General features: G+C 38.0%; 2 protein-coding genes across 7 annotated transcripts in view; both read right to left on the bottom strand.

Moving 5' to 3' along the window:
* The window catches only part of LOC120562581, a 37346-nt gene extending 18375 nt beyond the window's left edge, over positions 1-18971 (bottom strand). Inside the window, exons 1-11 of one of the 6 annotated variants that reach the window (XM_039806362.1) lie at positions 18177-18971; positions 17366-17621; positions 17082-17110; positions 11998-12277; positions 11671-11714; positions 11217-11505; positions 5625-5672; positions 5276-5319; positions 1472-1751; positions 1225-1265; positions 219-504 (exon numbers count right to left, since the gene is read on the bottom strand). In XM_039806362.1, the coding sequence (XP_039662296.1) occupies positions 219-504; positions 1225-1265; positions 1472-1751; positions 5276-5319; positions 5625-5672; positions 11217-11505; positions 11671-11714; positions 11998-12277; positions 17082-17110; positions 17366-17621; positions 18177-18191 (1612 nt within the window). In that variant the 5' untranslated portion in view covers positions 18192-18971. Of the gene's footprint in view, positions 1-218; positions 505-1224; positions 1266-1471; positions 1752-5275; positions 5320-5624; positions 5673-11216; positions 11506-11670; positions 11715-11997; positions 12882-13222; positions 13324-17081; positions 17111-17365; positions 17622-18176 lie in introns of those variants that run through there. The other 5 variants (XM_039806365.1, XM_039806363.1, XM_039806366.1 and 2 more) reach the window with 5 other exon arrangements.
* Positions 18972-23118: 4147 nt separating this feature from the next.
* pycard (PYD and CARD domain containing) lies at positions 23119-27000 on the bottom strand. Its single transcript, XM_039806374.1, has 4 exons — positions 26631-27000; positions 25286-25330; positions 24608-24640; positions 23119-23911 (listed from the first exon to the last, which is right to left on the bottom strand). Exons 1-4 carry the CDS (start codon positions 26881-26883, stop codon positions 23646-23648), a joined length of 597 nt encoding a protein of 198 aa, XP_039662308.1. The 5' UTR covers positions 26884-27000; the 3' UTR covers positions 23119-23645.
* Positions 27001-27073: the final 73 nt, after the last annotated feature.

The raw sequence follows: 27073 nt of genomic DNA on the forward strand, positions 1-27073 counted from the left end.
CATTACGTTCAGATTTTGTTGAGACTTTGTGACTGTTATTGACTTAATTAATGATTTAGTGATCCCTGCTCCCAGTGTTTTTATATTTAACATTGGTGAGGTTTGTACTCAAGCAGATTTAGTTTTTTATTTTATGAATTATAAAATGTATTTATTAGACATGTATGAGACATGTGAGATTATGTAATGCTACAGTTGTTTTGTCTTCTCTGTCTTACCTTTGAGTCCTGAGCTGGGCTTTGACAGCCTCTGCACCAGATCAGTCCGGTTCATTTTCATGAACACATCCCTGATCACCTCCACAGAATGCTGGCCGTAAGTCTCCAACATCAGATCCACTATCTCTGCTCTGTATTCTGGGTCACTCAACATCCATGAGATGTTTGGGAGGTTCTTCTGGAAGGAAATCCACTTCAGGGACTGCTTGAATTCCCAGAGCTCCTCGTTATTCAAATCATTCAGAGTTTCCAAAAGCAGCTGTTTAACAGCTGCTATTGTTGCTACCTGAAATAAACAATGAAATAATGGGACATATATTTAATCCACTGGGACAATTACAAATGTGTCTCTTTGCATCTCATCAATTTTAGTGTAGACTTGGGTGTTCCTGCTAGATTCATTTGGTAATTGTCCTTATATTGATTACTGTTTGTTCACTTTTTCTACTGATTAGTAGGTTTTTAGTTTTTTAGAAACACAGCGTAAAAAACAAAAGATGACTTCCCTTTATTTCTTATAAACTGGTTATTGCTTTCTTTTAATTTACAGGATGCAACTCTTTATTATAAATATATGTTTATTTGAGGTTTCAACTTCTAAAGTTCTCTTTACCGTTAAAAAAGTCAGAAATATGGAAGAGGATTAGGGCCACATGTGAAACATGTATTGAGTTCTAAGTCAGAATTCTGACTTCTGACTTTTTCTCAGAAGTCTGACTTTAATCACAGAATTCGGACTTTCAACTCAGAACTCAAAAAGAAAAATAAATGCTATTATTTCCTCATCTCATCGTCAGTGGTAATGGAATTCTATCATTAATTATGGATAAAATTACTGCTAAAGGGCTCGACCTGAATGCAGCGTCAGTTCTGTGACAATAAATGAATACATTATAAGTTTTTTTCGTATCATTATTTAAAATGTTTAGGATGATAGTTTTTCACGTGCATCTGTTCACCATGAAAACTGTGTTGTTTAAAGTGTGACAGATGTAACATTACTCACTCTCTGGATCAGTGCAGGTCGGTGTTCATCTGATTGTTTCTCTCAGGAGAAAAGTGGTAAAAGTCATGAGTGAGTGATCTAACATCTGACAATTATCATCATAAAATATATTTTCTACACCAGATGATGTGTCTTCTTTTCTCTACATTATAAATCTTATTACTTATAATGTAAAGAGAATCATTATTATTACGTAGCTTAGGAAAATTATGAGACAAGCAGAAAGTTTTTTTTTTTATTGTCTTACTTTTGGGTGCTGAGCTGCTGTCTGACAACTTCTGCACCAGATCAGTCCTCTTCATCTCCATTAAAGCCTCCCTGGTCTTCTCCACAGACTGTTGGTTGTAGATCAGCACCACTGAAAACACTATGTCCTGCCTGTCTGTTGACTCCCACAGCATCCATAGGGGGACTGAGAAATATCTGTGGAAGTCACAGAGGACCTTCTTGAACTTCTGGAGCTCTCCGTCTCTCAACTCTTTCAGTGTTTCCAAAAGCAGCTCTATAACAGATGCCATCGTTTCCACCTGGTAAATTCAGAGGAAATATTAATCGGGCAAAAGTGCAATTTCTCAGCTGGGATGATTTTTCTGTTCAGATCTCACCAATGCCTGTGTTTTAGAAATATGGATGAGGTCAGAGTGCATCAGTTATATCACACAAGGTGAAGATACAAGTAATAATATTTGTCCAATGGATCACATACTAAGGGTTTTTACAAACTGCTTGTACGAATATACACATCTTAATTTATACATGTACACTAATGATTTAATTTGATGATAATTTTTTCAATTAATCATTTGGTCTATTAAATAAAGAAAATTGTTAAAATACCCATCCCAATTTCCTCAAGTCCAAGGTGACATCTTCTAATGTCTTGGTTTGTCTGGCTAACAGCCCAAAACCCAAAAATATTAAAGGGGTGATAGAATGATTATATAGGGTATTTCACACTGTTCCTTAAGGTCTCCTAATGGACCTTTTTCACAGCAGACATTTTGACTTGTCATAGTAGGAAAAGCACAGCTAAAATTGATAATCATGGCTCAATTCCATCAAGTGTCCCAGTAAGCTATTTCAGTGAGTCAGCATGCACAACACCAGGGCCTCTCTTAAGTGGAGGCCAGCCATCATTAATGGTTTTGAATACACCTGTGCTTTTCCTATAATGTCAACATGTCTGCCGTGAAAAAGGTCTATGGGGTATGTAACATTGGTTGGGCTGAAAATGGCCTGGTTGATATTTTATTGGCCCTTATGCATCCCTGTGTTTTGGCCCTATTTGTAACAAGAGCTTCTCTTCCAAATATGGTATGCTCATGAATATTTAGATGAGCTGCACGCTGATTGGTTGAGCGAAACCCCATACACACACATTAGAGACGCGACAGAATCTCATATTCCAGACACTGCAATGTTTCGTTACCAAATTCACTCATGAGACTTTTTTATACGAGAAATCAACTATATAAAGCTCAAATATGGGCCTTTTATGAAAATTGATGGCTAATTGCAAATTTGGTAAGACGTGTCGGACTTTAGGAGCTCCACATAGTCTGATGAGAAAGAGGCAGCCTGCTGGGTTCCATACCCAGGGCAAAGTCACCCTTTGTGGATTACTGCATTACCGGAGCTCGGCCGGCTGCCGGCATAACTATAATATATTTACAGTTTGAATTTCGTCACGACACTTATATCACAGCTACCCCAAGCTCTTACAAAGCTAACAAAAGCTAACAATCCGATTTGAATTTAAGGCATTTTTATGAACGTGAAGGGTCTTGTTAGGAGGAACAGCTAGCTAGCTATGTGTCCCACTCAATACAATGGGAAAATATCGCAGCTATCTAGCTACACTTTCGGCATAATTATAGTATATTTACAGTTTGAATTTCGTCACCCCACTTATATAACATCTACCCCAATGTCTTATAAAGCTAACAATGGTGTCAGATTTCAATTTAATGAATTTGGGTGAACACTAGCTAGGGGTTTCGTTAGCTGCGACTGTCCCTTCAATCCTAGCTTTGTGTAGCTACAAATCGTGGATAGTTAACTTCATTTTCGGCGTAATTAAAGTATATTTACAGTTTGAATTTCGTCACGCCAATTATGTAACATCTACCCCAAGGTCTTATAAAGCTAACAATGGTGTCAGATTTCAATTTAATAAATTTTTTTGAACATTTGGGGTTTCGTTAGCTGCGACTGTCCCTTCAATCCTATGTGTACAGATTGCGTAATTAGAGTATATTTACAGTTAAAATTTCGTCACGCCACTTATACAACCTCTACCCCGAGGTCTTATAAAGCTAAAAAAAAAAAAAAAAAGGTCTTATAAAGCTAACAATGGTGTCCGATTTCAATTTTATAAATTTTTGTGAATTTCAGAGGAATTCTAAGAGGAGGCTAGCTAGCTCTCATTGATAGATCTAGCTCCATCCAGCCGCAGGCTCTATCAATGAGACTCACGGACAAGAGGCGTTTATTTCACCGATCGTTTGTTTAAATAACTCAACACATTATAATTACAAACATTATAAGATTAACTGGAACCTGTGGTTAAGAGATTGCTGGTGTAACAAGCTCGCTGACCGCGCTCTCACTCACACACATGGGGCATTTAGCAGGAAGATGGGAGCTGCAGGCCCTGGAGCTCTGTCCAGGCAGCGGCGTTTGGTAGTCCATTCACCCAAAAAACTGTGACTTTGCGCGGGTACGGAGTGCCGTGGGCTGCCGGCCGTGACAGAGCTCAATCTACCTCACAGCAGGCCGGGGTCTGTGAAGGAAGGCAGGCCAGGCAGCGAGGCAGCAACACAGGCAGCACCAGCCGCTGAACTCCAACACACAGTTGGACTAAATTTGCAATTAGACATACATTTTCGTAAAACGGCCCATATTTGACCTCTACATAGTTGATTTCTCGCATAAAAAAGTCTCAGAAGTGAATTTAATGGTAAAATAGCAGATGAACAATGTATACAATTTCTGAGATCTGCACAAACCTAGATTCAGAAGACTAAAGCTGCTTACACATATAGTCGAAATGATCAGTTTCCCCGTGTTGGTCCAAAAAGTGCCACAGAACACACCAAAAAGACGAGACAAGACGAGAGGTAATACATGTCTATAACAGCAGGCGGCGCTAATCTGTATTGTTGCCCAAGAAATGAAAACCCGGCAGCTGATTGGATGAACGCGTCACATGGGTTTGTTTTCTCCGGAAATTCAAAGCCAGACTGTCATGGCGGCCGTTCAGAATACAATCTCATATTGGAGTAAAATAGTTCACTGAAACATGTTTCTGAAAACATTTTAAGTGAGAAATAGGCCATGCAGTTGCTGAATCTGTCTTCATTTCAGCTCAACAAAGGTCAGTTTAAAAGATTTTCGTCAGATTTTGAGAGACTCTAGTCACCTCATTCCGCTCGCCATTTCCGGGTGAGTCCTGACTGCCCTGCCGGCGACTGAACATGTCAGGTCGGCCAAAATTAACGCCAACAGCCCCCCAGACTGACGACAGCACAAGACACACCGAACAGATTCGCATCACTGACCTCGCCAGACTGTCTAACGGCCGATAATAGGCTAAGTGTGTCCCGGCTATCACTGATCTCAGGTCAGTTGTGTAGCCTATGTAAATGTTGGGGCGTGACAATGAGAGAGACTAGAGCCAAATGAGGAGGAGCCGCCGAGTTGACGTCAACTAGGCGGCTTGTTGAGATTTGCCCGTTTTCAGAGGCAGTTTCAAATTGTGAGATTTGCAGAGGAAAGAGGTGTCAATGGGATTTAGAGGTTCTATGTATGTCCTAGTTACCCACTAAACTGTCATTATTCAACTATGTCAAGGTAAAATTTGTTTTGCATTCTATCACCCCTTTAAGTTTACTATGATACAAAAACAGAGAAAAGCAGAAGATCCTAACAGTATTTGTGGTAGAAGATAGTGCTTTAACGATTAATCAATTATCAATTTATCAATTAATCAGCTTATTGTTTTTGTTTGTTTCAGCTTTAGTTACCAGTCAGACAGGTGTGACATTCTCACCTTCGGGATCAGTGCAGGCAAATGTTCATCTACAGAGTGTTTCTCTGAGGAGAAAGGAAATATAAATGATTGATTTAACATTAGGCTTAATAATCCTATACTGTCAGACTATAACAATTATAATGTAAAGGATTAATTGCAAAAATGTACATAAAATCTAATATCATAAAAATTGGTTTCACTTGATGAAACTGTCTTACTTGCTATTAAACAATGTTAAAGGTTCATACACTAAAATGTAAATTTAAATAACTACAGGGCTTTGAGAAAACGTTATTCTTAGTTGAAGGAATAATGTTTATTGTTATATATTAGTATTTTAACTTATTTTTTGTTATAGGGCACATACCTTTCTCTGTGGTACTCACACCCAATGCCAGAGCTGATGATCCTGCAGCTGCAACACATTAAATGACAACTGTTATTGTAATAATAGAATTGTCCTGAATATAATACTGAATCCTGAGAATAAAATGTATTATTTATCAAATGTTTTAATTATTGGTTATTTCAGAACAACATACAACTAAAGACAACTAAAAACTGACTTATTTTATGTATGGGGGGGCGGTGGAAGCTGGGAGGGGGGTGGGATGAGTGGGGGAAGAGGGGGAAGGGAATCATCAATCACCAATATTTTGTTTTCTACCTATCTTTTGAATACATCTTTGGATATATGGAGATTTTTAGTTGTTATTATTTAAAACTAGATAAGTATAACACTGACAAGATTTGATACTAGAGAGCAAAGCATGCATGATTTTGATAAAGACCTGGACCCTGATAGCCATGGGTTGAATGAAACAGGTGACACCTCTAAATATTTTACTGACTATGAATTTAATTTAAATGTTAATTTAAGGGACAGTCTGTCGCTTGTTCATTTCAACATCAGAAGTCTTTATGCAAATTTTATATCACTAAATTTACAAGTCGATTCAATATAATAGCACTTTCTGAAACATGGATTAGTAATGAAAAGGGAGTAGACTTTGAACTAGAAGGATACAAGTTATATTATGTAAATAGATCAGAAAAAAGAGGAGGAGGTGTGGCATTGTATGTTGACAGTCATTTGAAATGCAAACTTGTTGAAAAAATGTCTATTGCAATCGAGGGAATCTTTGAATGTGTAGCTGTTGAAATTGATATGGGAAAAAACAGGAATGTGATTGTTGCTTGCATTTATAGAGCTCAAGGATCCAAAATAGATGTTTTTCAGGACAAATTTGAGCAATTACTTGATACACAGAATAACCAGAAAACACTTTTAATAAGTGGTGATTTCAATATTGATTTTCTTAATCAATCTAAATGTAAGTTTACTTCAGATTTCTTAGATGCATTGCATACAAGATCTCTTTTTTCTTTAATTAGACAGCCTAGCAGAATTACTAGCTCGTGTGCCACATTAATTGATAATATTGTCACAAATGATGTTCAAAAAATTGCTCAAAGTGGATTATTGATAAATGACTTAAGCGATCATTTGCCTGTTTTTACCATATGTGATATGCAACCTGAGACATACAAGAGCTCACATCAGCCTTCATATTTTAGAGTAAGAACCGAGAAAACAATAAATGACTTTAGGAGTGAGCTTTCACAACAGAACTGGTCAGGTGTTTATGTGACCGATGTGAATATAGCATATGAAACTTTTTTAAATATGTATATATCTAGTTATGGTAAATGTTGCCCACTAAAGCTGTCAAAGAAATCCCATAAAAATGATAAACCTTGGATGACATTAGGATTAATTAAAGCATGTAAAAAGAAAAACAGATTGTATAAAGACTTTGTAAAAAGTGGGACACCTAATTGTGAAGCCAAATATAAAGCATACAAAAATAAATTGACGACAATTTTAAGAGAAACCAAAAGGGATTATTACAATAAACAATTGAAAGATAAAAAAGGTAATATGAAAACAACATGGAAAATATTAAATAATATAATAAAACCAAACTCACAACATATTAAGTTTCCTGAATATTTTGTGTACAATGAAACTGTTATGAACAATAGCATAGATGTGGCCAATGAATTTAACTCATTTTTTATTAATATTGGGGAGAACATTGCCAAATCAATTGATATATCTAACCAAAGGCAAAATACTACCTGTAGAATGGAAAGTAGAATAATGCAGTCCATGTTCCTGGGTGAGGTTAAGGAAAATGAAATTGTGTCTATTGTTAGCAAATGTGAAAATAAAACATCTACTGATAGTGATGGACTGGACATGACCATTGTAAAAAGGACCATTGACTGCATTATTAATCCTCTGACTTTTATTTTTAATTTGTCTATACATTCGGGTGTTTTTCCTGAGAAAATGAAGGTCACCAAAGTTTTTCCACTTTTCAAAAAGGGAGATGTACATCACTTTAAAAATTATAGACCAGTGTCATTGCTCTCTCAGTTTTCTAAAATCCTCGAAAAGTGGTTTTCTCAAAAACTAAATATTTTCTTAGAAAAACATAAATTAATTACTGAAAAACAATATGGCTTTAGAGCAAAAAGATCAACAGCTTTGGCATTAATTGAACTCATAGAAAAAATTACATCTGCAACTGAGAATAAGCAACACACAGTGGGGGTCTTTATCGACTTAAGCAAAGCATTTGACACCATAAATCATAGTCTGTTATTGTCAAAATCATACAATTATGGCATTAGGGGTCTAGCTCTTAAATGGCTCAAAAGTTATCTCAGCAATCGACAACAGTTTGTTCAAATTAATGGTCAAAAATCTGAGTTAAAAGACATAATATGTGGAGTACCACAAGGGTCCGTTTTAGGCCCATTACTTTTTATTTTGTTCATTAATGACCTCTGCGAAGTGTCTAAGGTAGTACAGTTTTTGATGTTTGCCGATGATACCAACATTTTTTATTCTGGAAATAATCTGTCAGAAATTATAGAAAAGATAAGTTCAGAAATGGGAAAAATTAAGAAATGGTTTGACAAAAATAAATTATGTTTAAATTGGGAAAAAACAAAATACATGATTTTTGGTAATTGTAAAAAGAATGAAAATGTAAGAATAGCAATTGAAGGAATTGATATTGAAAGAGTTAATGAGATAAAGTTTTTAGGTGTTATTTTGGACGATAAATTGAATTGGAAAGAACACATAGTTTATATTAAGAGTAAAGTTTGTAAAAGCATTGGGGTTTTGTATAAAGTTAAAGATGTTTTAGATTATTCAACGTTGCTTATGTTGTACAATTCCCTAATACTCCCATATTTTGGATACTGCATAGAAGTTTGGGGTAATACATACCCTACTAACACAAAACCTCTGTTTTTGTTACAGAAAAAAATATTAAGGATTATCAATAAAACAGGCTACAGAGAACACACTAATAGTTTATTTATAAAATCTGGACTTCTAAAATTCAAAGACTTGGTTGATTTGAAGATTTAGATTTTTATGTGGAAAGCTAAGCAAAGAGTTTTGCCTATGGTTTTACAAAATGTATTTACTCCTGTATCAGAGGAAGATGGCCATAGAAGGCAATATCATTTTAAAACTTTTTTCGCACGTACTACACAAAAACAGAGGTGTTTGTCCATATATGGAGTTAAACTGTGGAACACATTGGACTATGAACTGAAGTGCTGTGATACTGTTTGTAAATTTAAGAATTTGTATAAGAAAAAAATACAGGAATGTTACAAGAAAAAAGATGACTAATATGCTTAAAATGATGATAATTACATGTAAAGATAGGTAGTACTGATAATTTTTGGTGTTTGGGGTGAGGATTGGGGTTGATCCACTCTTGAAGTAGCTGTTTTGTTTTTTTTGTTTTTGTTTTTTTGTTTTGTTTTGTTTTTTTGATGTGCACAAATAAGTGACAGGTGCCATAAGATTTTTTCTTCTTCCTGTTCCTTTTTTTTCATTCATGCATGTTATGAATGAATGAATGAATGAATAAAGATTAATTGTAAATTGTAATATTCCTCAAAGTCAGACATTCAGACACCCTGCTGCTGGCCAGTTTCCAGTTTACCAGTTTTTCAGTAGTTTTTACAAATTCAATTTCAGCTTTGTGGACTGAAGGCAGGAGGAAGCCATGGTTACAGAGATCACAGAGGGAATCTGTGAGAAAACACTGTCATAATCTACCTCATACATTGTCTATCTGACTCCTCAGTGGAGCGTAGTATACGTCAAATCAAAGCTTTACAAAAGGCATTTCAACTGATGTTGTGAAATTATGTAGACAACATTAGCCAAATTCCTATCTGGCCATATACAATACAAGACAGATAATAATGAGCTCCAAATGCACAAATTCAGTGGATCAATAAACAAACAAGAACATGTGGCCCAATAAAAAGAATGATTTTAAAGAAAAGATGTTTAGAGACTTTTAAAAAACACATTTACAAAAAAGGACCAAAGTCAGCAGATTCATTAACCCCTCAGAACAGCTTTACTTGGAATTTGAAATCCAAAACTTTCACCTCTGAAGTAATCTTTGTCTAATAGCCGGGACACACCAGCCAGACGGCCGACCGTCGACAGAAAAGCCAGTCAAGATGATCAGTCGGCTCCCCGAGGTCCAAAAAACTGCCCCGGGACACACTGAGGCGACACCGACTTGAGAAACGTAATACGTCTCCATAGCAGCAGGCGGCACTACTCTGTAAAAATGAAAACCGGCAGCTGATTGGACAAACGCGTCACGTATTGTTTTCTCCGGAAATTCAAAGCCAGACTGTCATGGCGGCTCGTTCAGAATACGATCTCATATTGTACTAAAATAGTTCACTGAAACATGTTTCTGAAAACATTTTAAGCGAGAAATAGGCCATGCAGTTGCTGAATCTGTCTTCATTTCAGATCGACAAAGGTCAGTTTAAAAGATTTTTGTCCGATTTTGAGAGACTCTAGTCACGCTCATTCCACTCCCCGTTTCCAGGTGAGTCCCGACTACCCTGTCTCCGACTGAACATGTCAGGTCGGCCAAAATGAAGGCCGACAGCCCCTCAGACTGACGACGGCACGGGACACACCGAACAGATTCGAGTCACTGACCTCGCCAGACTGTCCAATGGCCGATTTTCGGCCCTGTGTGTCCCAGCCTTAAAGGTCCCATGACATGGTGCTCTTTGGATGCTTTTATATAGACCTTAGTGGTCCCCTAATACTGTATCTGAAGTCTCTTTCCCGAAATTCAGCTTTGGTGCAGAACCACAGCCACTAGAGATAGTCCTACAATGAGCTTTCCTTAATATGTGCCATTTCTGTGTCTGAAGCTATTGAGGAGGAGAGTGGGAGTGGCAAGGTGGATGGTGGGGGTGTGGCCTTGACCAAATGTCACCTTTCTCGTTTGAAAGCCATGATGTCTCTCTCTCATGGGTGGGCCAAATTCTCTGGGCGGGCAAAGCAGAGAAAGGGGAGGTAACCTTGCTTGTTATGACCTCATAACAAGCAGATTCCAAAACGGCTCATCTGAGCTTTCATTTTCTCAAAGGCAGAGCAGGCTACCCAGGGCTCGGTTTACACCTATCACCATTTCTAGCCACTGGGGGGACCATAGACAGGCTGGGGGAACTCATATTAATGTTAAAAAACCTCATAAAGTGAAATTGTCATGCCATGGGACCTTTAAGTTCATATATAGGTTTTATTTTATTTTTTATCATGCACCAGTAAATGGAATTTGTTTAAATTAGCCACTTCAAAAATGTTATATTAATTCAAATTCCTTTATTTTTAAGACAAAGGACAACTAACTCTCTGAAGTTTACATTGTTACGTTTTTGTTGAGACTGTTTGAGAGGTGTTGATTCAACCCTTTGGTATGTTTGCTGTCATGGCCCCCCTAAATGGTGGCGTTGCATTGCTTTATGCAATAAGCTGCTGATTTTCTAACCATATATTCATGATGTATTAATGTGACAGTTGTCTTTTATATCTTACCTTTGGTTCCTGAGATGGTCTCTGACAGCCTCTGCACCAGATCTCTCCTGTTCATCTCCATTAAAACCTCCCTGGTCATCTCCACAGCCTGTTGACTGTAGTTCTCCAGCATCACAACCACCAGTTCATCTGCCCCGTTAGTCCACTGTAGTCGTCTCCATGAGATGTTTGGAACGCCCCTCTGGAAGAACATGAACTGCAGCAACCACCTGAATGTCTTTAGCTCCTCTGAACTCAAACCACTGAGTGTTTCCAAAAGCAGCTCTTTAACAGCACTCATTGTTGCCACCTGGAAAATTACAAGTATGTTCATAGAGAAAACGTCCAATTATTTCCAGGCTGTGTATTACTGTACAAATGAAGGTGGTATCTCAGTTTTGGTTCTGTTTGATAGGATTTTAAACCTGAATCTTATTGAATAAAAGCTACCCTCTGCAGATATGACTTTGCTCACTTTGTGGATCAGAACAGACAGGTATTCATCCACAGAGTGTTTTTCTGAGGAGAAAGAAAAGAAATAGAAACAAGTAAACGTCATGTGGCATTACTGTTTTTTAGAAAAAAACACACACTACAAAGATGTCAACACAGAATTACACTTAAATCTAATCAGCAGTATCATTTCAGATATTTTAGTCATTAAATATATTTTGTACACCAAATTATGTCTTTTAAAATGTATTTTTTTCTCTAAATTTTAAGTAATTATAAATCAATACTGATGTAAAGAGAACAAGATAAACATATGAGAGATGTTTTGGCTTTTACTTTATTTTCTTACTTTTGGGAGCTGAGCTGCTGTCTGACAACTTCTGCACCAGATCAGTCCTCTCCATCTCCATTAAAGCCTCCCTGGTCGTCTCCACAGACTGTTGGCCGTAGATCAGCACCACTGAAAACACTATGTCCTGCCTGTCGGTTGACTCCCACAGCATCCATAGGGGGACTGAGAAATATCTGTGGAAGTCACAGAGGACCTTCTTGAACTTCTGGAGCTGTCCGTCTCTCAACTCTTTCAGTGTTTCCAAAAGCATCTCTATAACAGACGTCAGCATTTCCACCTGGTAAATTCAGAGGAAATGTTAATCGGGCAAAAGTGCACAAGGTGATGACGTAATTAATAATATTTGTCCAATTGATCTTAAGTACATCATGTGTATTTGTGTATAACATCAAGGGGATTCTCTTTAATCTTAAATATTTTATTTTTATAAACAGGATTGTGACTATAATTTTACTTCCTGGGTGTATCTCTTTCAGAGACTACTACTACAAAAATTGTAATGAGCCTCTTAATTTTACAACAGAGATTCTGTTTAACCAGTTGCACATTTTCTATATACTGTATATATAGCACATATTTGATATCTAATATAAAAATAAACACACCAATTATTATTATTATTATTATTGTTCTGTTTTTAAAATATTGTGAATTTTAGAAAACAAATCAAGAGAACAAATATTATTCCCCTAGAGGTTGTGTTGTTGAGGACTAGTTTAGGACTGTATTTGAGCTGATTCTGGTTTCCAGCTTCGCCCCTGGTGTGTCTGTTAAAACACGGACGGAGACAACTTATCTCTTTGACGCTTTATTGCAGAAAGCAACAGTAGAAACATGGGCGTGGGTAGCGCTGCTATGGCTGTGTGTTTGTGTGTGTGGTTCTGCAAAGAAACAAATAACATTGTGAAGGCTACCATACACAATGCATATGAAGTATACATATAGGCTAGCAGACAATAACAACCACTATTAATCACACGATATCAATGCAATGCAACTACTGCAGCATAATACAATTATAATACAATAATGTAGCTAAATACAAACGTGAGCAAAGGCTTCCAACAATCTGCATTATAAATCAACAGCCACGTGCAAACTAGCTAACAGGTGAATAACACAAACATCAAACTTACCAGCTAACTTACTTAAATTTACAAGAACTATAGACCAATGCAACAACAAGCTTAAATGAACTAACAACATAAGTTATGGGACTTACAGTTCTCAAAGACGCACACACGCGAGCTCAATTGATTATCCTCCGGACGCACACAGTGACCTTTTTCTTTCTCCCACTTTTTTCTCCGTGTGGCGCGCGCGCCCGCTTGCGGTGTAAGGCGCGTGTTCGGACTACCCTCCGACATGCACCCACAATCAATCCTGATAGACGGTCTTTTGTACAGGTCGATATAACAAAAATTATTAATGTTGGTAAATAACATTCATGCTTAAGACCTCGTGTTCATTATGTGGCTTGATCCGTTTATTTATGTGAGAAAACTAAAATTTATATTTGATTTGTATCATCAACAATAATTTCAGGATGAAGATTTTCAGTCTTCATCTACTATATAAAAGTGCACATTAAAAACTCCTGGGTTAAAAAGGGACCAACTAATTTCTGAGTTATTTCAACCCAGAAAATTGGGTTATTCTTTTTGACCCAACTTCTGGGTTAAATACTTGACCCAAATGTTGGCCAACAGTGTAGTTACTAGAACCCAACTTCTCGGTCAAAAGAACAACCCCATTTTCTGGGTTGAAATAACCCAGAAATGAGTTGGTCCCATTTTAACCCAGGAGTTGGGTCAAAAAGAACTTGGGTTACTATGCCAGTATGCCTTATTTCAGAAAATAAAACTTTGTTTTAGGGACTGTTATTTATTTAGGGGGCCACCGGGGAAGTTTTGGGACCTTAAGTCAAAATAGACCTGACCCTCCCTTCACCAGCAATACATTTTGGATGACCCTCACAAAATGAATGGGAGAAAAGGGATGACTCTCCTCAACAATGTATTGTACTGGTTTGCATTTGGCAAAGACATACAGATGGACATTGTTTTTTTTACAGCCATGAAATATGCGACTAAACCTCTGCATTCTCATCTGACGCATCACACTCCTCTGTTATGGTGTGGTCTCTCAGAGTAGGGGCGTGACATATATCCATGTTTAGAGGGTGTGTCACTTTATTTCTCCTACAAATACTGGTGATACTGTTTTATCATAATGTAATCATAAGTGTGATTGTTCATATTATAAACTATGTTGACATGATAATATAATACAAAAAACACATTATATATACAGTACAGGCCAAACATTTGGACACACCTCATTCAATGCGCTTCCTTTATTTTCATGACTATTTACATTGTAGATTCTCACTGAAGGCATCAAAACTATGAATGAACACATATGGAATTATGTTCTTAACAAAAAAGTGTGAAATAACTGAAAACATGTCTTATATTCTAGTTTCCTCAAAGTAGCCACCCTTTGCTCCGATTACTGCTTTACACACTCTTGGCATTCTAGCTCTTGATGAGCTTCAAGAGGTCACCTGAAATGGGTTTCAAACAGTCTTGAAGGAGTTCCCAGAGATGCTTAGCACTTGTTGGCCCTTTTGCCTTCACTCTGCGGTCCAGCTCACCCCAAACTATCTCGATTGGGTTCAGGTCCGGTGACTGTGGAGGCTAGGTCATCTGGCGCAGCACTCCATCACTCTCCTTCTTGGTCAAATAGCCCTTACACAGCCTGGAGGTGTGTTTGGGGTCATTGTCCTGTTGAAAAATAAATGATGGTCCAACTACACGCAAACCGGATGGGATGGCATGTCGCTGCAGGATGCTGTGGTAGCCATGCTGATTGCAGTATGCCTTCAATTTTGAATAAATCCCCAACAGTGTCACCAGCAAAGCACCCCCACACCATCACATTTCCTCTTCCATGCTTCACGGTGGGACCCAGGCATGTAGAATCCATCCGTTCACCTTTTCTGCGTCCCACAAAGACACGGCGGCTAGAACCAAAGATCTCAAATTTGGACTCATCAGACCAAAGCACAGATTTCCAATGGTCTAATGTCCATTCCTTGTGTTTCTTGGCCCAAACAAATCTCTTCTGCTTGTTGCCTCTCCTTGGCAGTGGTTTCCTAGCAGCTACTTGACCATGAAGGCCTGATTCTTGCAGTCTCCTCTTAACAGTTGTTCTAGAGATGTGTCTGCTGCTAGAACTCTGTGTGGCATTCATCAGAGTCCCGTTCCAGAAAGCAGGTTTAGTGAAAACTCTGAGTTGGTTAACCCTGAGATGAGGGAAACTCTGGGTTTTCCGTTTCAGAAAGAGAGGTAACTTAACCTCAGAGTCAGTTACTATGGTAACTGAGCCTGTGAATCTAACCTGGTTGGGAGCAGGTTTTCTTCAAGAAACCTCGAGTTTCTCTCAGTCTCCTCCCTCTCAGAGGGAGGAGAAACTCATTTCCTCATTCATTCATTCAGTCTGTATCAGGTGCATTTTAATGCAGTTTGTTATCTGCATGAATAAAAAAAACGTATTGGTTTATGTTTTGTAGTGTTCCCTGGACACAAACCAGTGAGAGCCATTAAAAATAAATGAATGATTATACATTATAGTTCTGTTAATGATCATGGTGCTGCAGCCTCAGAATGGGATTAGTAGCCTATAGTTTACTTTTTCGCCCGCAGGATTGCACCTATATTAAATTAAAGGTATAATACAATTCCAGTTTTCACCAGTAATATCACAAGTTAACTGTGATTAAATATTAAATTAATACACTGTTAATGCGTACGCATCGACTCGAGCAGCAATTTTCTCCCACGCCAATTCTCTCTCTTTTGCAGCAGCAGCCGCTGTCTTGCTTTTTTAACGAAACGCATGTTCAAACTCGCTGTTTGCGCGCATGAGTATTTCCGCCAACCCGTTTCTTTGTGGTTGTTACCATGGTGAATCGTAGAATCATGGCTCCGTTCATACTGCCTTTTTATAGTGGTTGTGCACGCGCGTAACCCTGAGTGAACCTACTCCGAGTTGATTGAACCAACTCAAATCAGCTGTTCTGGAACCGAAAACTCAAAGTTTCCCATCTCAGGGTAAATCAACTCAGAGATCAGGGTTAGACTCAGAGTTTGTTAAACCTCCTTCCAGGAATGGACCCCTGGTCTCTAATCTGAGCTGCTGTTAACTTGCGATTTCTGAGGCTGGTGACTCAGATGAACTTATCCTCAGCAGCAGAGGTGACTCTTGGTCTTCCTTTCCTGGGGCGGTCCTCATGTGAGCCAGTTTCGTTGTAGCGCTTGATGGTTTTTGCGACTGCACTTGGGGACACATTCAAAGTTTTTGCAATTTTACCGGACTTACTGACCTTCATTTGTTAAAGTATGGTCACTTGTTTCTCTTTACTTAGCTCATTGGTTCTTGCCATAATATGAATTCTAACAGTTGTCCAATAGGTCTGTCGGCTGTGTATCAACCTGACTTCTGCACAACACAACTGATGGTCCCAACCCCATTAATAAGGAAAAAAATTCCACTAATTAACCCTGACAAAGCACACCTGTGAAGTGAAAACCATTTCAGGTGACTACCTCATGAGGCTACTTTGAGGAATCTAAAATATAAGACATGTTTTCAGTTATTTCACACTTTTTTGTTAAGTACATAATTCCATATGTGTTCATTCATAGTTTTGATGCCTTCAGTGAGAATCTACAATGTAAATAGTCATGAAAATAAAGAAAACGCATTGAATGAGAAGGTGTGTCCAAACTTTTGGCCTGTACTGTATATACATAAATAAGAAAGAAAAAAAAAAAAAAAAAAAAAAAAAAAAAAAAAGCCAACCCTATAACCCAGAACATGGTTTACTCTTTGAAAAATAACCCAGAAACCCAAACAACCCTGGAAATGGGTCAAAATATTAGCCCTATAACCCAGAAAATGGTTACTCTCTGAAAAAATAACCCATAATTTTAACCCAACACAAATAACCCAGAAACTGGGTTGAAAAAATAACCCAGTGTGTGTGTTTAAAGTCAGAGTGATGTGACATTACTCACTCTCTGGATCAGTGAAGGCTGCTGTTTCTCTGAAGAGAAAATAAATAGAAAACAACCTATTAGTAATTTATTCTCTTAACATTTATATTACAAAAGATTTAATCCCAAAGTGACACTTAAACCCCCTATAACAGTAACATAATAATAATGAATTAATAACAGTTTGGTTATTGCAATACGCACAAGATCTGATAAAAAAATGTTTAGCCCAACTGATGTACTTTCCTATTTTTACATAATAATATACATAATTCCATATTATATGTCCATTTTCTTTGCCTTACCTTTGGTCCCTGAGCTGATGTCTGATAATCTCTGCACCAGATCAGTCCTGTTCATCTTCTTTAAAACCTTTTTGGTCAACTCCACACACTCATGGCTGTACGTCTCCACCATCAGCTCCACTGTGTCCTGTAGACTCCTTGGTGAGAGTGGGAAACCTTTCTCCGATTCAAAGAGTGACTTGAATGTGTGAAGCTCCTCTGAACTCAAATCATTCAATGTTTCAAAAAGCAGCTTCTTAGCCGTCATTGGTTCTACCTGGAAGATTAAAAAGGACATACAGTATGATATAGTATATGCAGGATAGGATGTATGTTGTTTGTGTGACCTACTAACATGATTGGAAACTGATGTATTTGTATTTCATTAATACCAGAGTTATTGACATGTGGCTTTCTTGTTTTTATTGCCAAGATTAACATACACTGTGATTGAATATTTAAAAAAATTAAATATTTATTCCGTTAAGGAAAGAGTTGAATTCTTCCATACAGAGCATGATGGTTCACTGAATGTAAATATATAAGCTATGGCTTTCACAATGACCAGAATATAGAATATCATAATTAAGTAAAGGATTCTTTTTGTGGATTTTAGAAATGTTTTACAAAATGTAGTTGTATGATCTGTTGGGTTTTTAAAAGTTTGACTTTTATTCAAAATATATTTATAAACTGAATATCATTCACTTAAAGTGTTCATTCTCAATTGTATTTACCAATTGAGTCTCAGAAACAGTGATTATATGAGAGGTTGAACCTGCGATATCCACACTTACTTTAAATTGCTTTATTTTACTAAAGATTTACTTACTTGCACTTTTTCCATGATGTTCTCATCAATGTCACGGATTAGATGTGGCTCATTTTCTTTCAGGATTTTGTAGAAGATTTCTTTTCCTTGAACTCTTTTCAAAAGGCACACGATAGAGCGCCCTCATCTTCTCCTGAGAATCAGGGATTGATATGATTTCATTTTCATAGTCCTCCCCAGCGCCGTGGTTATCTGACTCAGTACGTGCTGAAAGATCAACTATACGGGCAGCGGAAAGGAAATGGCGGAAAGCTAAACACCCAGATGATCTGCTTACCTACCAGTCTCTTCTTTCCTCCTTCGCTGCCTCTATTTCTGCAGCAAAAAGCTCTTTTTATCAAACCAAAATTGAATCCTCTTTCTCAAACCCCCAAAAACTTTTTTCCATCTTCTCTAACCTGCTAGATTCCCCCAGTCCACCTCCTCCCTCCTACCAACCCACTTTGTCAACTACTTTGTAAAAAAGATAGATGACATACGCTCTTCATTCTCCACCACACCTCCTAAAATCACCTTACCATCCCTCACATCCAGTACTCTTTCCTCTTTCACCCCTCTATCTCCAAATCAAATTCTCTCTCCTCCATCATCATCTTTCTGGACCTTTCTGCTGCCTTTGACACAGTGAACCACCAGATCCTCATTTCGACACTCCAGAATATGGGTGTCACAGGCTCTGCGCTCTCTTTGCTGACATCTTACCTGGCAGACCGAACCTACCGGGTAACTTGGAGAGGATCTAGCTCAGAACCTTGCCCACTCAAAACTGGGGTTCCTCAGGGATCAGTCCTGGGTCCCCTCGTCTTTTCTCTGTACACCAACTCTCTCGGGTCTGTCATTCAGTCGCACGGCTTTTCTTATCACAGCTACGCGGATGACACCCAACTAATTCTCTCCTTTCCTGAGTCTGAAACTCAAGTAGCAGCACGTATCTCGGCCTGTCTGACTGACATCTCCTCGTGGATGTCCGCACACCATCTGAAACTCAACCTTGATAAGACTGAGCTCCTTTTCCTTCCAGGAAAATAACAAGTGACAACTCTGTGGTAGTCCCCACCCAGACTGCTAAAAACCTGGGTGTGACACTTGACAACCAACTCTCCTTCACTGCTAACATTGCTGCATCCACCCGATCGTGCAGATACATGCTGCATAACATCAGAAGGATACGTCCCCTTCTAACGCAGAAGGCGGCTCAGGTTCTGGTTCAGGCTCTAGTCATCTCACGTCTAGACTACTGCAACTCCCTCCTGATTGGCCTGCCTGCATGTGCCATCCGACCCCTGCAGCTCATTCAGAACGCAGCAGCTCGACTTGTCTTCAACCTCCCCAAGTTCTCTCACACCACACCGCTCCTCCGCTCTCTTCACTGGCTACCAATTGCTGCCCGCATCCGCTTCAAGACACTAGTACTTACCCCGAACGGATCAGCAACGGATCAGCCCCAGCTTACATTCAGGACATGGTCAAACCATATAACCCAACCCGCCCACTTCGCTCTGCATCAGCCAAATTGCTTGCTGCCCCCTCACAGCGAGGGAGAACTAATCACTCAACGAAATCCAGACTGTTCACTGTCCTGGCTCCCAAATGGTGGAACGAGCTCCCCATCGACATCAGGATGGCTGAAAGCCTACACATCTTCCGCCGAAGGCTAAAAACACATCTCTTCCGACTACATCTTGGATAAACAAAAAAAAAGAATCTGCACTTTCATGTCTCTTTGTAGCTTTGCTTATTTAAAGCTAATGTACTTGCACTTACTACTTGTTGTCTCGAGTTTGAACTTTCACAGTTGAAGGCTCTTAATTGTAAGTCGCTTTGGATAAAAGCGTCAGCTAAATGACATGTAATGTAATGTAATGTAATGTAATTTCATCATAACTTTCTCTATCGATAACATTATATAAAAGGAGTCCATCCAGAATTGGTGCAATGTTTGTCACTCTCTGGATTAGTTTGACTCAATGTTTATCTACAAAGAGCTCTGAGGAAAGAGGGAGAGAAATGTAAGCCAAAGTTGTTTGTTCAGAGAAAATATGCATCATGATATATCTCATAAAAAGTGCAGCAAAACTATAATGCATCAAATAATTAAAAACCAGAAAATGTATTTCGTCACAGCATGTATATCACAGATACCCTACGGTCTTACAAAGCTAACGCTTGTGTCCGATTTCAATTTAATGCTTTTTTGTGAATTTGAGGTGTTTCGTTAGCTGCTAGTGTCCCTTCAATCCTATGGGTAAAAATCGCGGCTAGCTGCAGACCCTGGAGCTCCGTCAGAGCCTCTGCATTTGGTAGTCCAGTAACCCAGAAACGGTGACTTTGAGCTGGTATGGCGCACCACAGGCTGCCGGACGTGACAGAGATCCATCTGTGAAGGAAGACACGCCGGGCGGCAGGGCAGCACCGGTGGTTGTCACGTTAACCTGCTAAGCTCCTGCTGAACTCCGACACAGTCGGACAAAATTTGCCATTAGCCATCAATTTTCGTAAAACAGCACATATTGGACCTCTACATAAAGAAGTCGCAGAAGTGAATTTAGTAATTAAATAGCAGACGAACAATGTATAACATTTCTGAGATCTACGTGACCTAGATTCAGAAGACTAAGCTGACCTCAGGTCAGTTGTGTATCCTATGTAAATGTTGGGGCGTGACAAAGACTACAGACTAGAGCCAAATAAGGAGGAGCCACATAGTTGATGTCAACTATGAGCTTTGTTGAGATTTGCCTGTTTTCAGCAGCAGTTTCAAATTGTGAGATTTGCAGAGGAAAGAGGTGTCAATGGGATTTAGAGGTTCTACGTATGTCCTATTTACCCTCCAAACTGTTGTTATTCAACTATGACAAGGTAAAATTGATTTTGCATTCTATCACCCAAGTACTGAACTCTGGTTCAGCGTAGGCATATAGCATATAAGTTTGCAGTTTTCAAAATATATTGGCTATTTTATCTGTTATTCAACATTATATTCAACTGGTTATATTTGCTCTAGTTTGCGCTAGTTCATATAGTTTGCTTTAGTTCAGCATGTAGAAAACAGTGAATAAATTATTTGCTGATTTTTAACACAAATTCATGTTTTTTAATTTTTTGGATTGCTTTTAATTTAAAAATATTGGTGTTATGTTGTTGTTCACTAATGCTGTTGCTTATTGATTTGCTTTGGTTCACCACATAGAGTAGTAGAAAAATAGGTTTTAATTGGAAGTTGCCTATCTATGTCATTTCTGCCATACACTGTCTCTTCCGCCACGCCATGTCATTTCCACCACAACACATATTTTAAAGTAAAACAGATAAAAAACATACAATCAAACCAACTATATTCAGTGGTGTTGACAATTGTGCACTTAGGGGTAAGATATGTGTATACACGTTGAGAAATACATGATTTTGAGCTATGATAAGTAAATGAAATGTTCCAGTGACCTAGTTTTAGGTGTTTTTTAGTGTAAACATTGTAAAATCTTTACAGTTACATTTCTGAAAAATAAATAAATTACAAATTTGAACAGAGATGTGTGTGCTATTTAATCAAATATATTTATAACAGAAGATATTTAATTATTTTCTCTTACACGTTTTGTTATGTGATGGAAATGACCGTTTTCTTGGACTGTCAGATAAAAATGGTAAAAAAAATATATTATTTAATACAAATCATCACAGCCAACTTCAGGGAAGGTTTCAAGACATATTGAGAAACCAAATGAGACTAAAAAACTGTTTGTAGAAATGTTTTTATTTTCTGAAACCGTCTAGCTCAAAGAGTAGCCTAGCCTACCATAGTTGAAGAATTACCCGTTAAACGAGCTTAAAGCAGTGCTCCGATGTCCTGGTGTTGTTCGTGCTGGAAGCGGAAATATTACTCACCGAGTGTCTCGCTCTGCTTTCTTTAGTAATTCTGCTTCAGTATCTGTGCACTTTTGGAAACAGAGAAAGTTTCAAATGCATTCACATTTCTATCGTTGGCTCCCAGTACCCTCAAGCTGAAGTTTCAGATGGTCCTCTAGTCTGAAGCGGTCTGAAGTCGTGTAGGGGAGGAAGCGAGGGGCACATCCTCCTCAAACCTACCTACGCCCATTTTACTGTCAAACTCATATTCTTTTTTAATTCATTTTTATAAAATGCATCCACAATATTTATTCTACTGAAATATGAGGATTTAAAATAAGAAGGCGGAGTTAAAAAATGTTTTATTCACGGCCTACCCTGCATCTGAAATATGGAAATCCAACACAATACACACACAGCAAAATAACCCAAAATTACATTTTTAAACTTTAATCTCTTCACCCCCAACCGACATAATTTATCAGACAGCTCCCTCTAGAGCCACACAAGGCTTTATAGTCTAGTTTTCAGTAGTCTACTCAGCACTCACTCATTCACTTGATGAGTAAAATCGCTGCAGCTCTCATTTAAAATAAAGATACCAGATACAGATAAGTAACATATGTTATGAGTAGGCTAAAACGCTGAAAACGGCAAAACTCACCGCAGTTGCTGTCAGACAAGAGGAAAGAAGTGTTTTCACGCCTCTCCTCACATTAACATTCATAACATTTCAGAGATCCAGCCCAGTTCTTTATCCAAATGTCAAGGAACGGCTTTCAATACAGAGTTCATTCATAAAAATTGAGGACGGCGTTTGCAAGAAACATTCAGAACTAAGTTCTTATTGGCATGTGTGAAGAAAAGGTTTTGAGTAAGGGTTAGGCTCATTAAGCACAAATTTGTGAAACATATCAGTAAGGATCCCTCTGAACAATTACAGAACTAAATAGATATTAAGATCTATGTGCACATTTTTAAAAGGAGGGAATGATGGGCACGCATTTGAACACTATTAGCCTAGATCAGTATATTGTCACCATAGTTGTAAGACACTCAATCACTTCAAATGTAAGAACTACACATAGCAACAGAAGATGTTTTATACATTTATATAAATGTATAAAAAGAATAGAAAATAGAATAGAACAAAAGTAAAGTTATTCATATTGGGCATAATAAAGGTGATTAAACAAGATAAAACATAAGTTGGCATATATGAAAGGTCAAATGGGATTTACATGCAAAACTTATGGCTAATCATTTATGATCTAGCATGTTTTCATTTACACAAAATGACTATGTTAAAACAGACTCATTACATACTCTCATTTGATGTCTGGTGAGAACATGAATTCATTTCTTACATGATTGTCTGATAAATATTTGCAGAATCTGATTCTGCGAATGTAAAATTTTACATAAGATCTCATGTCATTAAAAATGATTTCTTACTAACTTAAGAGTCAAATTAAGGGCAAAAGCTCTGATTAAACATATGTGGAAAAATCTTTTTAGAAAGCCCCCAGAGACATAGCTTTAACATTATTAATGCCCCATTGTTATTGTATAAAACGTGTCTTCAGGTAGATGGTATGTTAAAAATGGATTTCATTATAACAGTCACTTCATTTCCTTGAGCTCATCAACTAGATACCGCTCCCTTTTCTCAAGGATGTTGTAGAATTTATCTTTGCACCGTATTCCACCAGCTTTCAGGGGACCAGAGTAGAGCTCCCTCATCTTCTCCTGAGAGGTAGGCAGAACCTTGATTTTATCATACGTCTCTTGTTGGATGACATCCTCGTCGAGAAGCTCATCCAAAATGATTGCAATGTTGCTCACTCTCTCGATCAGCTTGATTCTGTGTTTATCCACAAAGTGTTTGCCTGAGGAAAAAGGGAAAACATGACTCTACAATGAGGACTTAACATTCTGTAACACTGATTTCATAGTTCACAGTAGGGTAAGAATGAGTAGGCTACATAATGTTGTTACAGCTAATTAAGGTAAAATGAAACCCAAACAGCTGTGTTTTAGACAGAAGAAAACATTTTCAATTAGTGGATTTATAATTTTAGATTCAAACTACATTTAACTTACAGTTATGAAATGAGGTATTCTCCAAATGTTCATACATCTTAACTTTTTATGACGACATTTCTGGAGATACACTTAAAATAAGACGTTAGGAGACATTCAGCTTAGTTTAGCATAATGACTAGAAGCACATGAGAAAAGTTAGCCTTCCCAAAGTTGTTTTTTTTGTACCAATTAACCAAACAAGATATAACGTATTAATTAGCGTGCTCTAGCGTTATGAGGCAGGTTGTTTTTACTTTGGAAAGAGCCAGGCTGTGGTCCCTTTGTTTTCCGTCTTTATGCTAAGCTAAGCTACACTAACCTAGCTGGCTGGCTCTCTATTCTTAATGCACAGACATTAGAGTGGTATCGATTGAAGTGTCAAACTATTTATTGAAATTCCGTAACACCATGCAGCACTTATCTATTCATTACTCCTGAGCCTGTGCTCTGTTAAGAACAAGTTTGGTCTATTGTAATCATCCAACACAACCTGCACCTACCATCGGCCCCGGTATTCACACCAGTTGCTCCAGCTGAGGATGAAACAAACATAGGGAAAATTAAAATTGCATAATAATGGACCGGTATGGTGTTTATGCACACCACTGTATACCATAATACTACTACTGCAAACAAAAAGCTTTCTTTCACTGTAAAAATAGAAGACTAAAATAGGTACAGACTTTGTCTAACTCGTGCAGTATAAGTCTTGTTTTTCCAGTTGTATGCTCAGTATTTCCCAAACACATGGATTTTCGCAAAGACCTTACTATTTACACCACTGGTTCAAATAGTAAGATTTTAGCGAGAATGCGTGTGTTTGGAAAGTTCTTAGTATGGATTATGGATTATACTGCATGGATTGTGTGAGAGTTTGTAAACTAATGTCTTGATATAGTGTTGCTGCTGTTAAAGGCAGACCCCTATAATACTTCAACGTATCAAGACTTTACTCCATTTTTTGATTCACCCTTCACCGTGGAGGCATGCAACAATAACAATGTTTTCTTCATGAATTCAACACAACACTCGGTGAGTAATTGAAACACGAATGGTCATTTTGAGGATACGGAAAGTACGAAAGTATTCCTTTTATGTGAAATTCAAAACCAATGCAACTCATTTTCTACAAAAGCTATTCAGTAATGTAGGTAAAAAACATCAACAGGATGACTTACTGCCACTGGAACCAGGTTTTGAGCACTGTCCACCCGTCTCTTGCTCTGCAAAAATAGAAAGAATACTCATTAGATAATATAAATAAAAGAAACATAAATCCTGTATTTCAAATTGCAATTAATAATGACTTAATGCACACATATTTACAAAGAACAAAATAAGGCACTGGGTGGATGCAGTATAGGGTACTTTTTGTACTTCTATCTTTGTAACTTTAAGATATACACGTTTTGTCCCTGCTGTGATTTGACAGTTTGGCATTCTTCCCATTCTTGGTAATAGATTTTAAATCCTGTTCAACCAGTTTTCCAACGACTATTGGAAACCTGTTCTAGTTTGATGCGGGTACCGTATGTTTTTGTCCATTTTGACTCTGATGAAGAAACAGTAGCCTAGGCCTATTAATGTTTGCATGAAAAGAAATAGACAGAAAAAATGATGCAGTAGCTACCATTTACAGCAGTGTTTCTCAAATGGGGGTACGTGTACCCCTAGGGGTACTTTGCAGGACGGCAGGGGGTATGTGAGATATTTAACAAAATGTTTAACAGTTACAAGGCTGTTGTCCAGAACATTGTTCCTCTTTATGTAGAATTTTTTTTTCCTACCAAAAGTGTGACATTTGTGTCGCCTTCTTTGGACCTAATCTTGCCTTCCTTCCTATACTGTCCTTCTACTTTTTTTTCTAAGTTTCTCACTTTTTTCTTCTTATGTCACTGTTTTTGAAGTTTTTTAAACTATTTTGACCTATTCTTGCCTTACTTCCTTCCTTCTTTCTACCGTCTTTTTTCAAGTTTTTGTCTTTTTTTTTACAGTTTTTGTCTCTTTTTCTCATTAGCATTTAAATGTTTGTTTTTTTAAATTACAAGGCTGTTATTTAGTAAATATATCGCTAACATTGCTGTACTGTTCCCTATTTATATACACTTTGTTTTCTACCGAAAATGATTAGCACGGGTCAGGGGGTACTTGGCTTAAAGAAACAATTCAAAAGGGGTAGCCTACATTATTGAAAAAAGTTTGAGAACCACTGATATACAGTGTAGGCTGCCCTACATATGACCCAACATTCATTTGGTGCATTGTTCCCGCCCTGCTATATTGCATCAGGCAGCATATGTTCGAAAGCGAAAGCAAATGAAGCGGGCTAGTTTCAATTATTTTCTCTTTTATTTTCAGCTTTATAAATAGCCTAACTTATCGAAAATTAAGAAAAGCACAACACGTTCCATTAAACATTGTCAGTTGTCTCTCGTTTACCAAGCACACTTAAATATTCTGCAGCCGAATACCCGACTGGTCGTTCTCATTCTGCATCCCACCATGTAGACTTAAGATATTTACCTAGACAGACTGCATCCTCGGCGCACCCAATGTCCTTCAGTATCTCCACAACCACTGCAGGAGCTCCAGCCTCGGTGAAATGTGTAACCAGGACGTCGGCGATTTCTAAAAAGTTTTTACCCGCAACCCTGTTGCGTCTTACGCGCGGCTCCTCTCTGCGGTCAATAAGCTGGACGCGGAACTTTTCGAGGTTCTCCGCTGACAGGTCCTCCAATATGTCGGATATAGCCCTTTTTACGGTTTTAGGGGCCATTTCTTACCAAGAAATCCGGGAGTGCTTTAACTTTTACCTGAGATCGAAGAAGGAAGGAAGACGGCCAGAAGCGGAATATGACTGCCGCGTGTGAAAAAAAAGGTGATCGAGACCAATGGTGCCTTCAGGTGCTTTCGGAAATGTTAATACCATTAGTTCATCCAGATGTTAATCTGTTTCATCGTTTTCC

This window comes from Perca fluviatilis, chromosome 7 (assembly GCF_010015445.1).
Source record: "Perca fluviatilis chromosome 7, GENO_Pfluv_1.0, whole genome shotgun sequence".
In the NCBI taxonomy this organism is placed as follows: domain Eukaryota; kingdom Metazoa; phylum Chordata; class Actinopteri; order Perciformes; family Percidae; genus Perca; species Perca fluviatilis.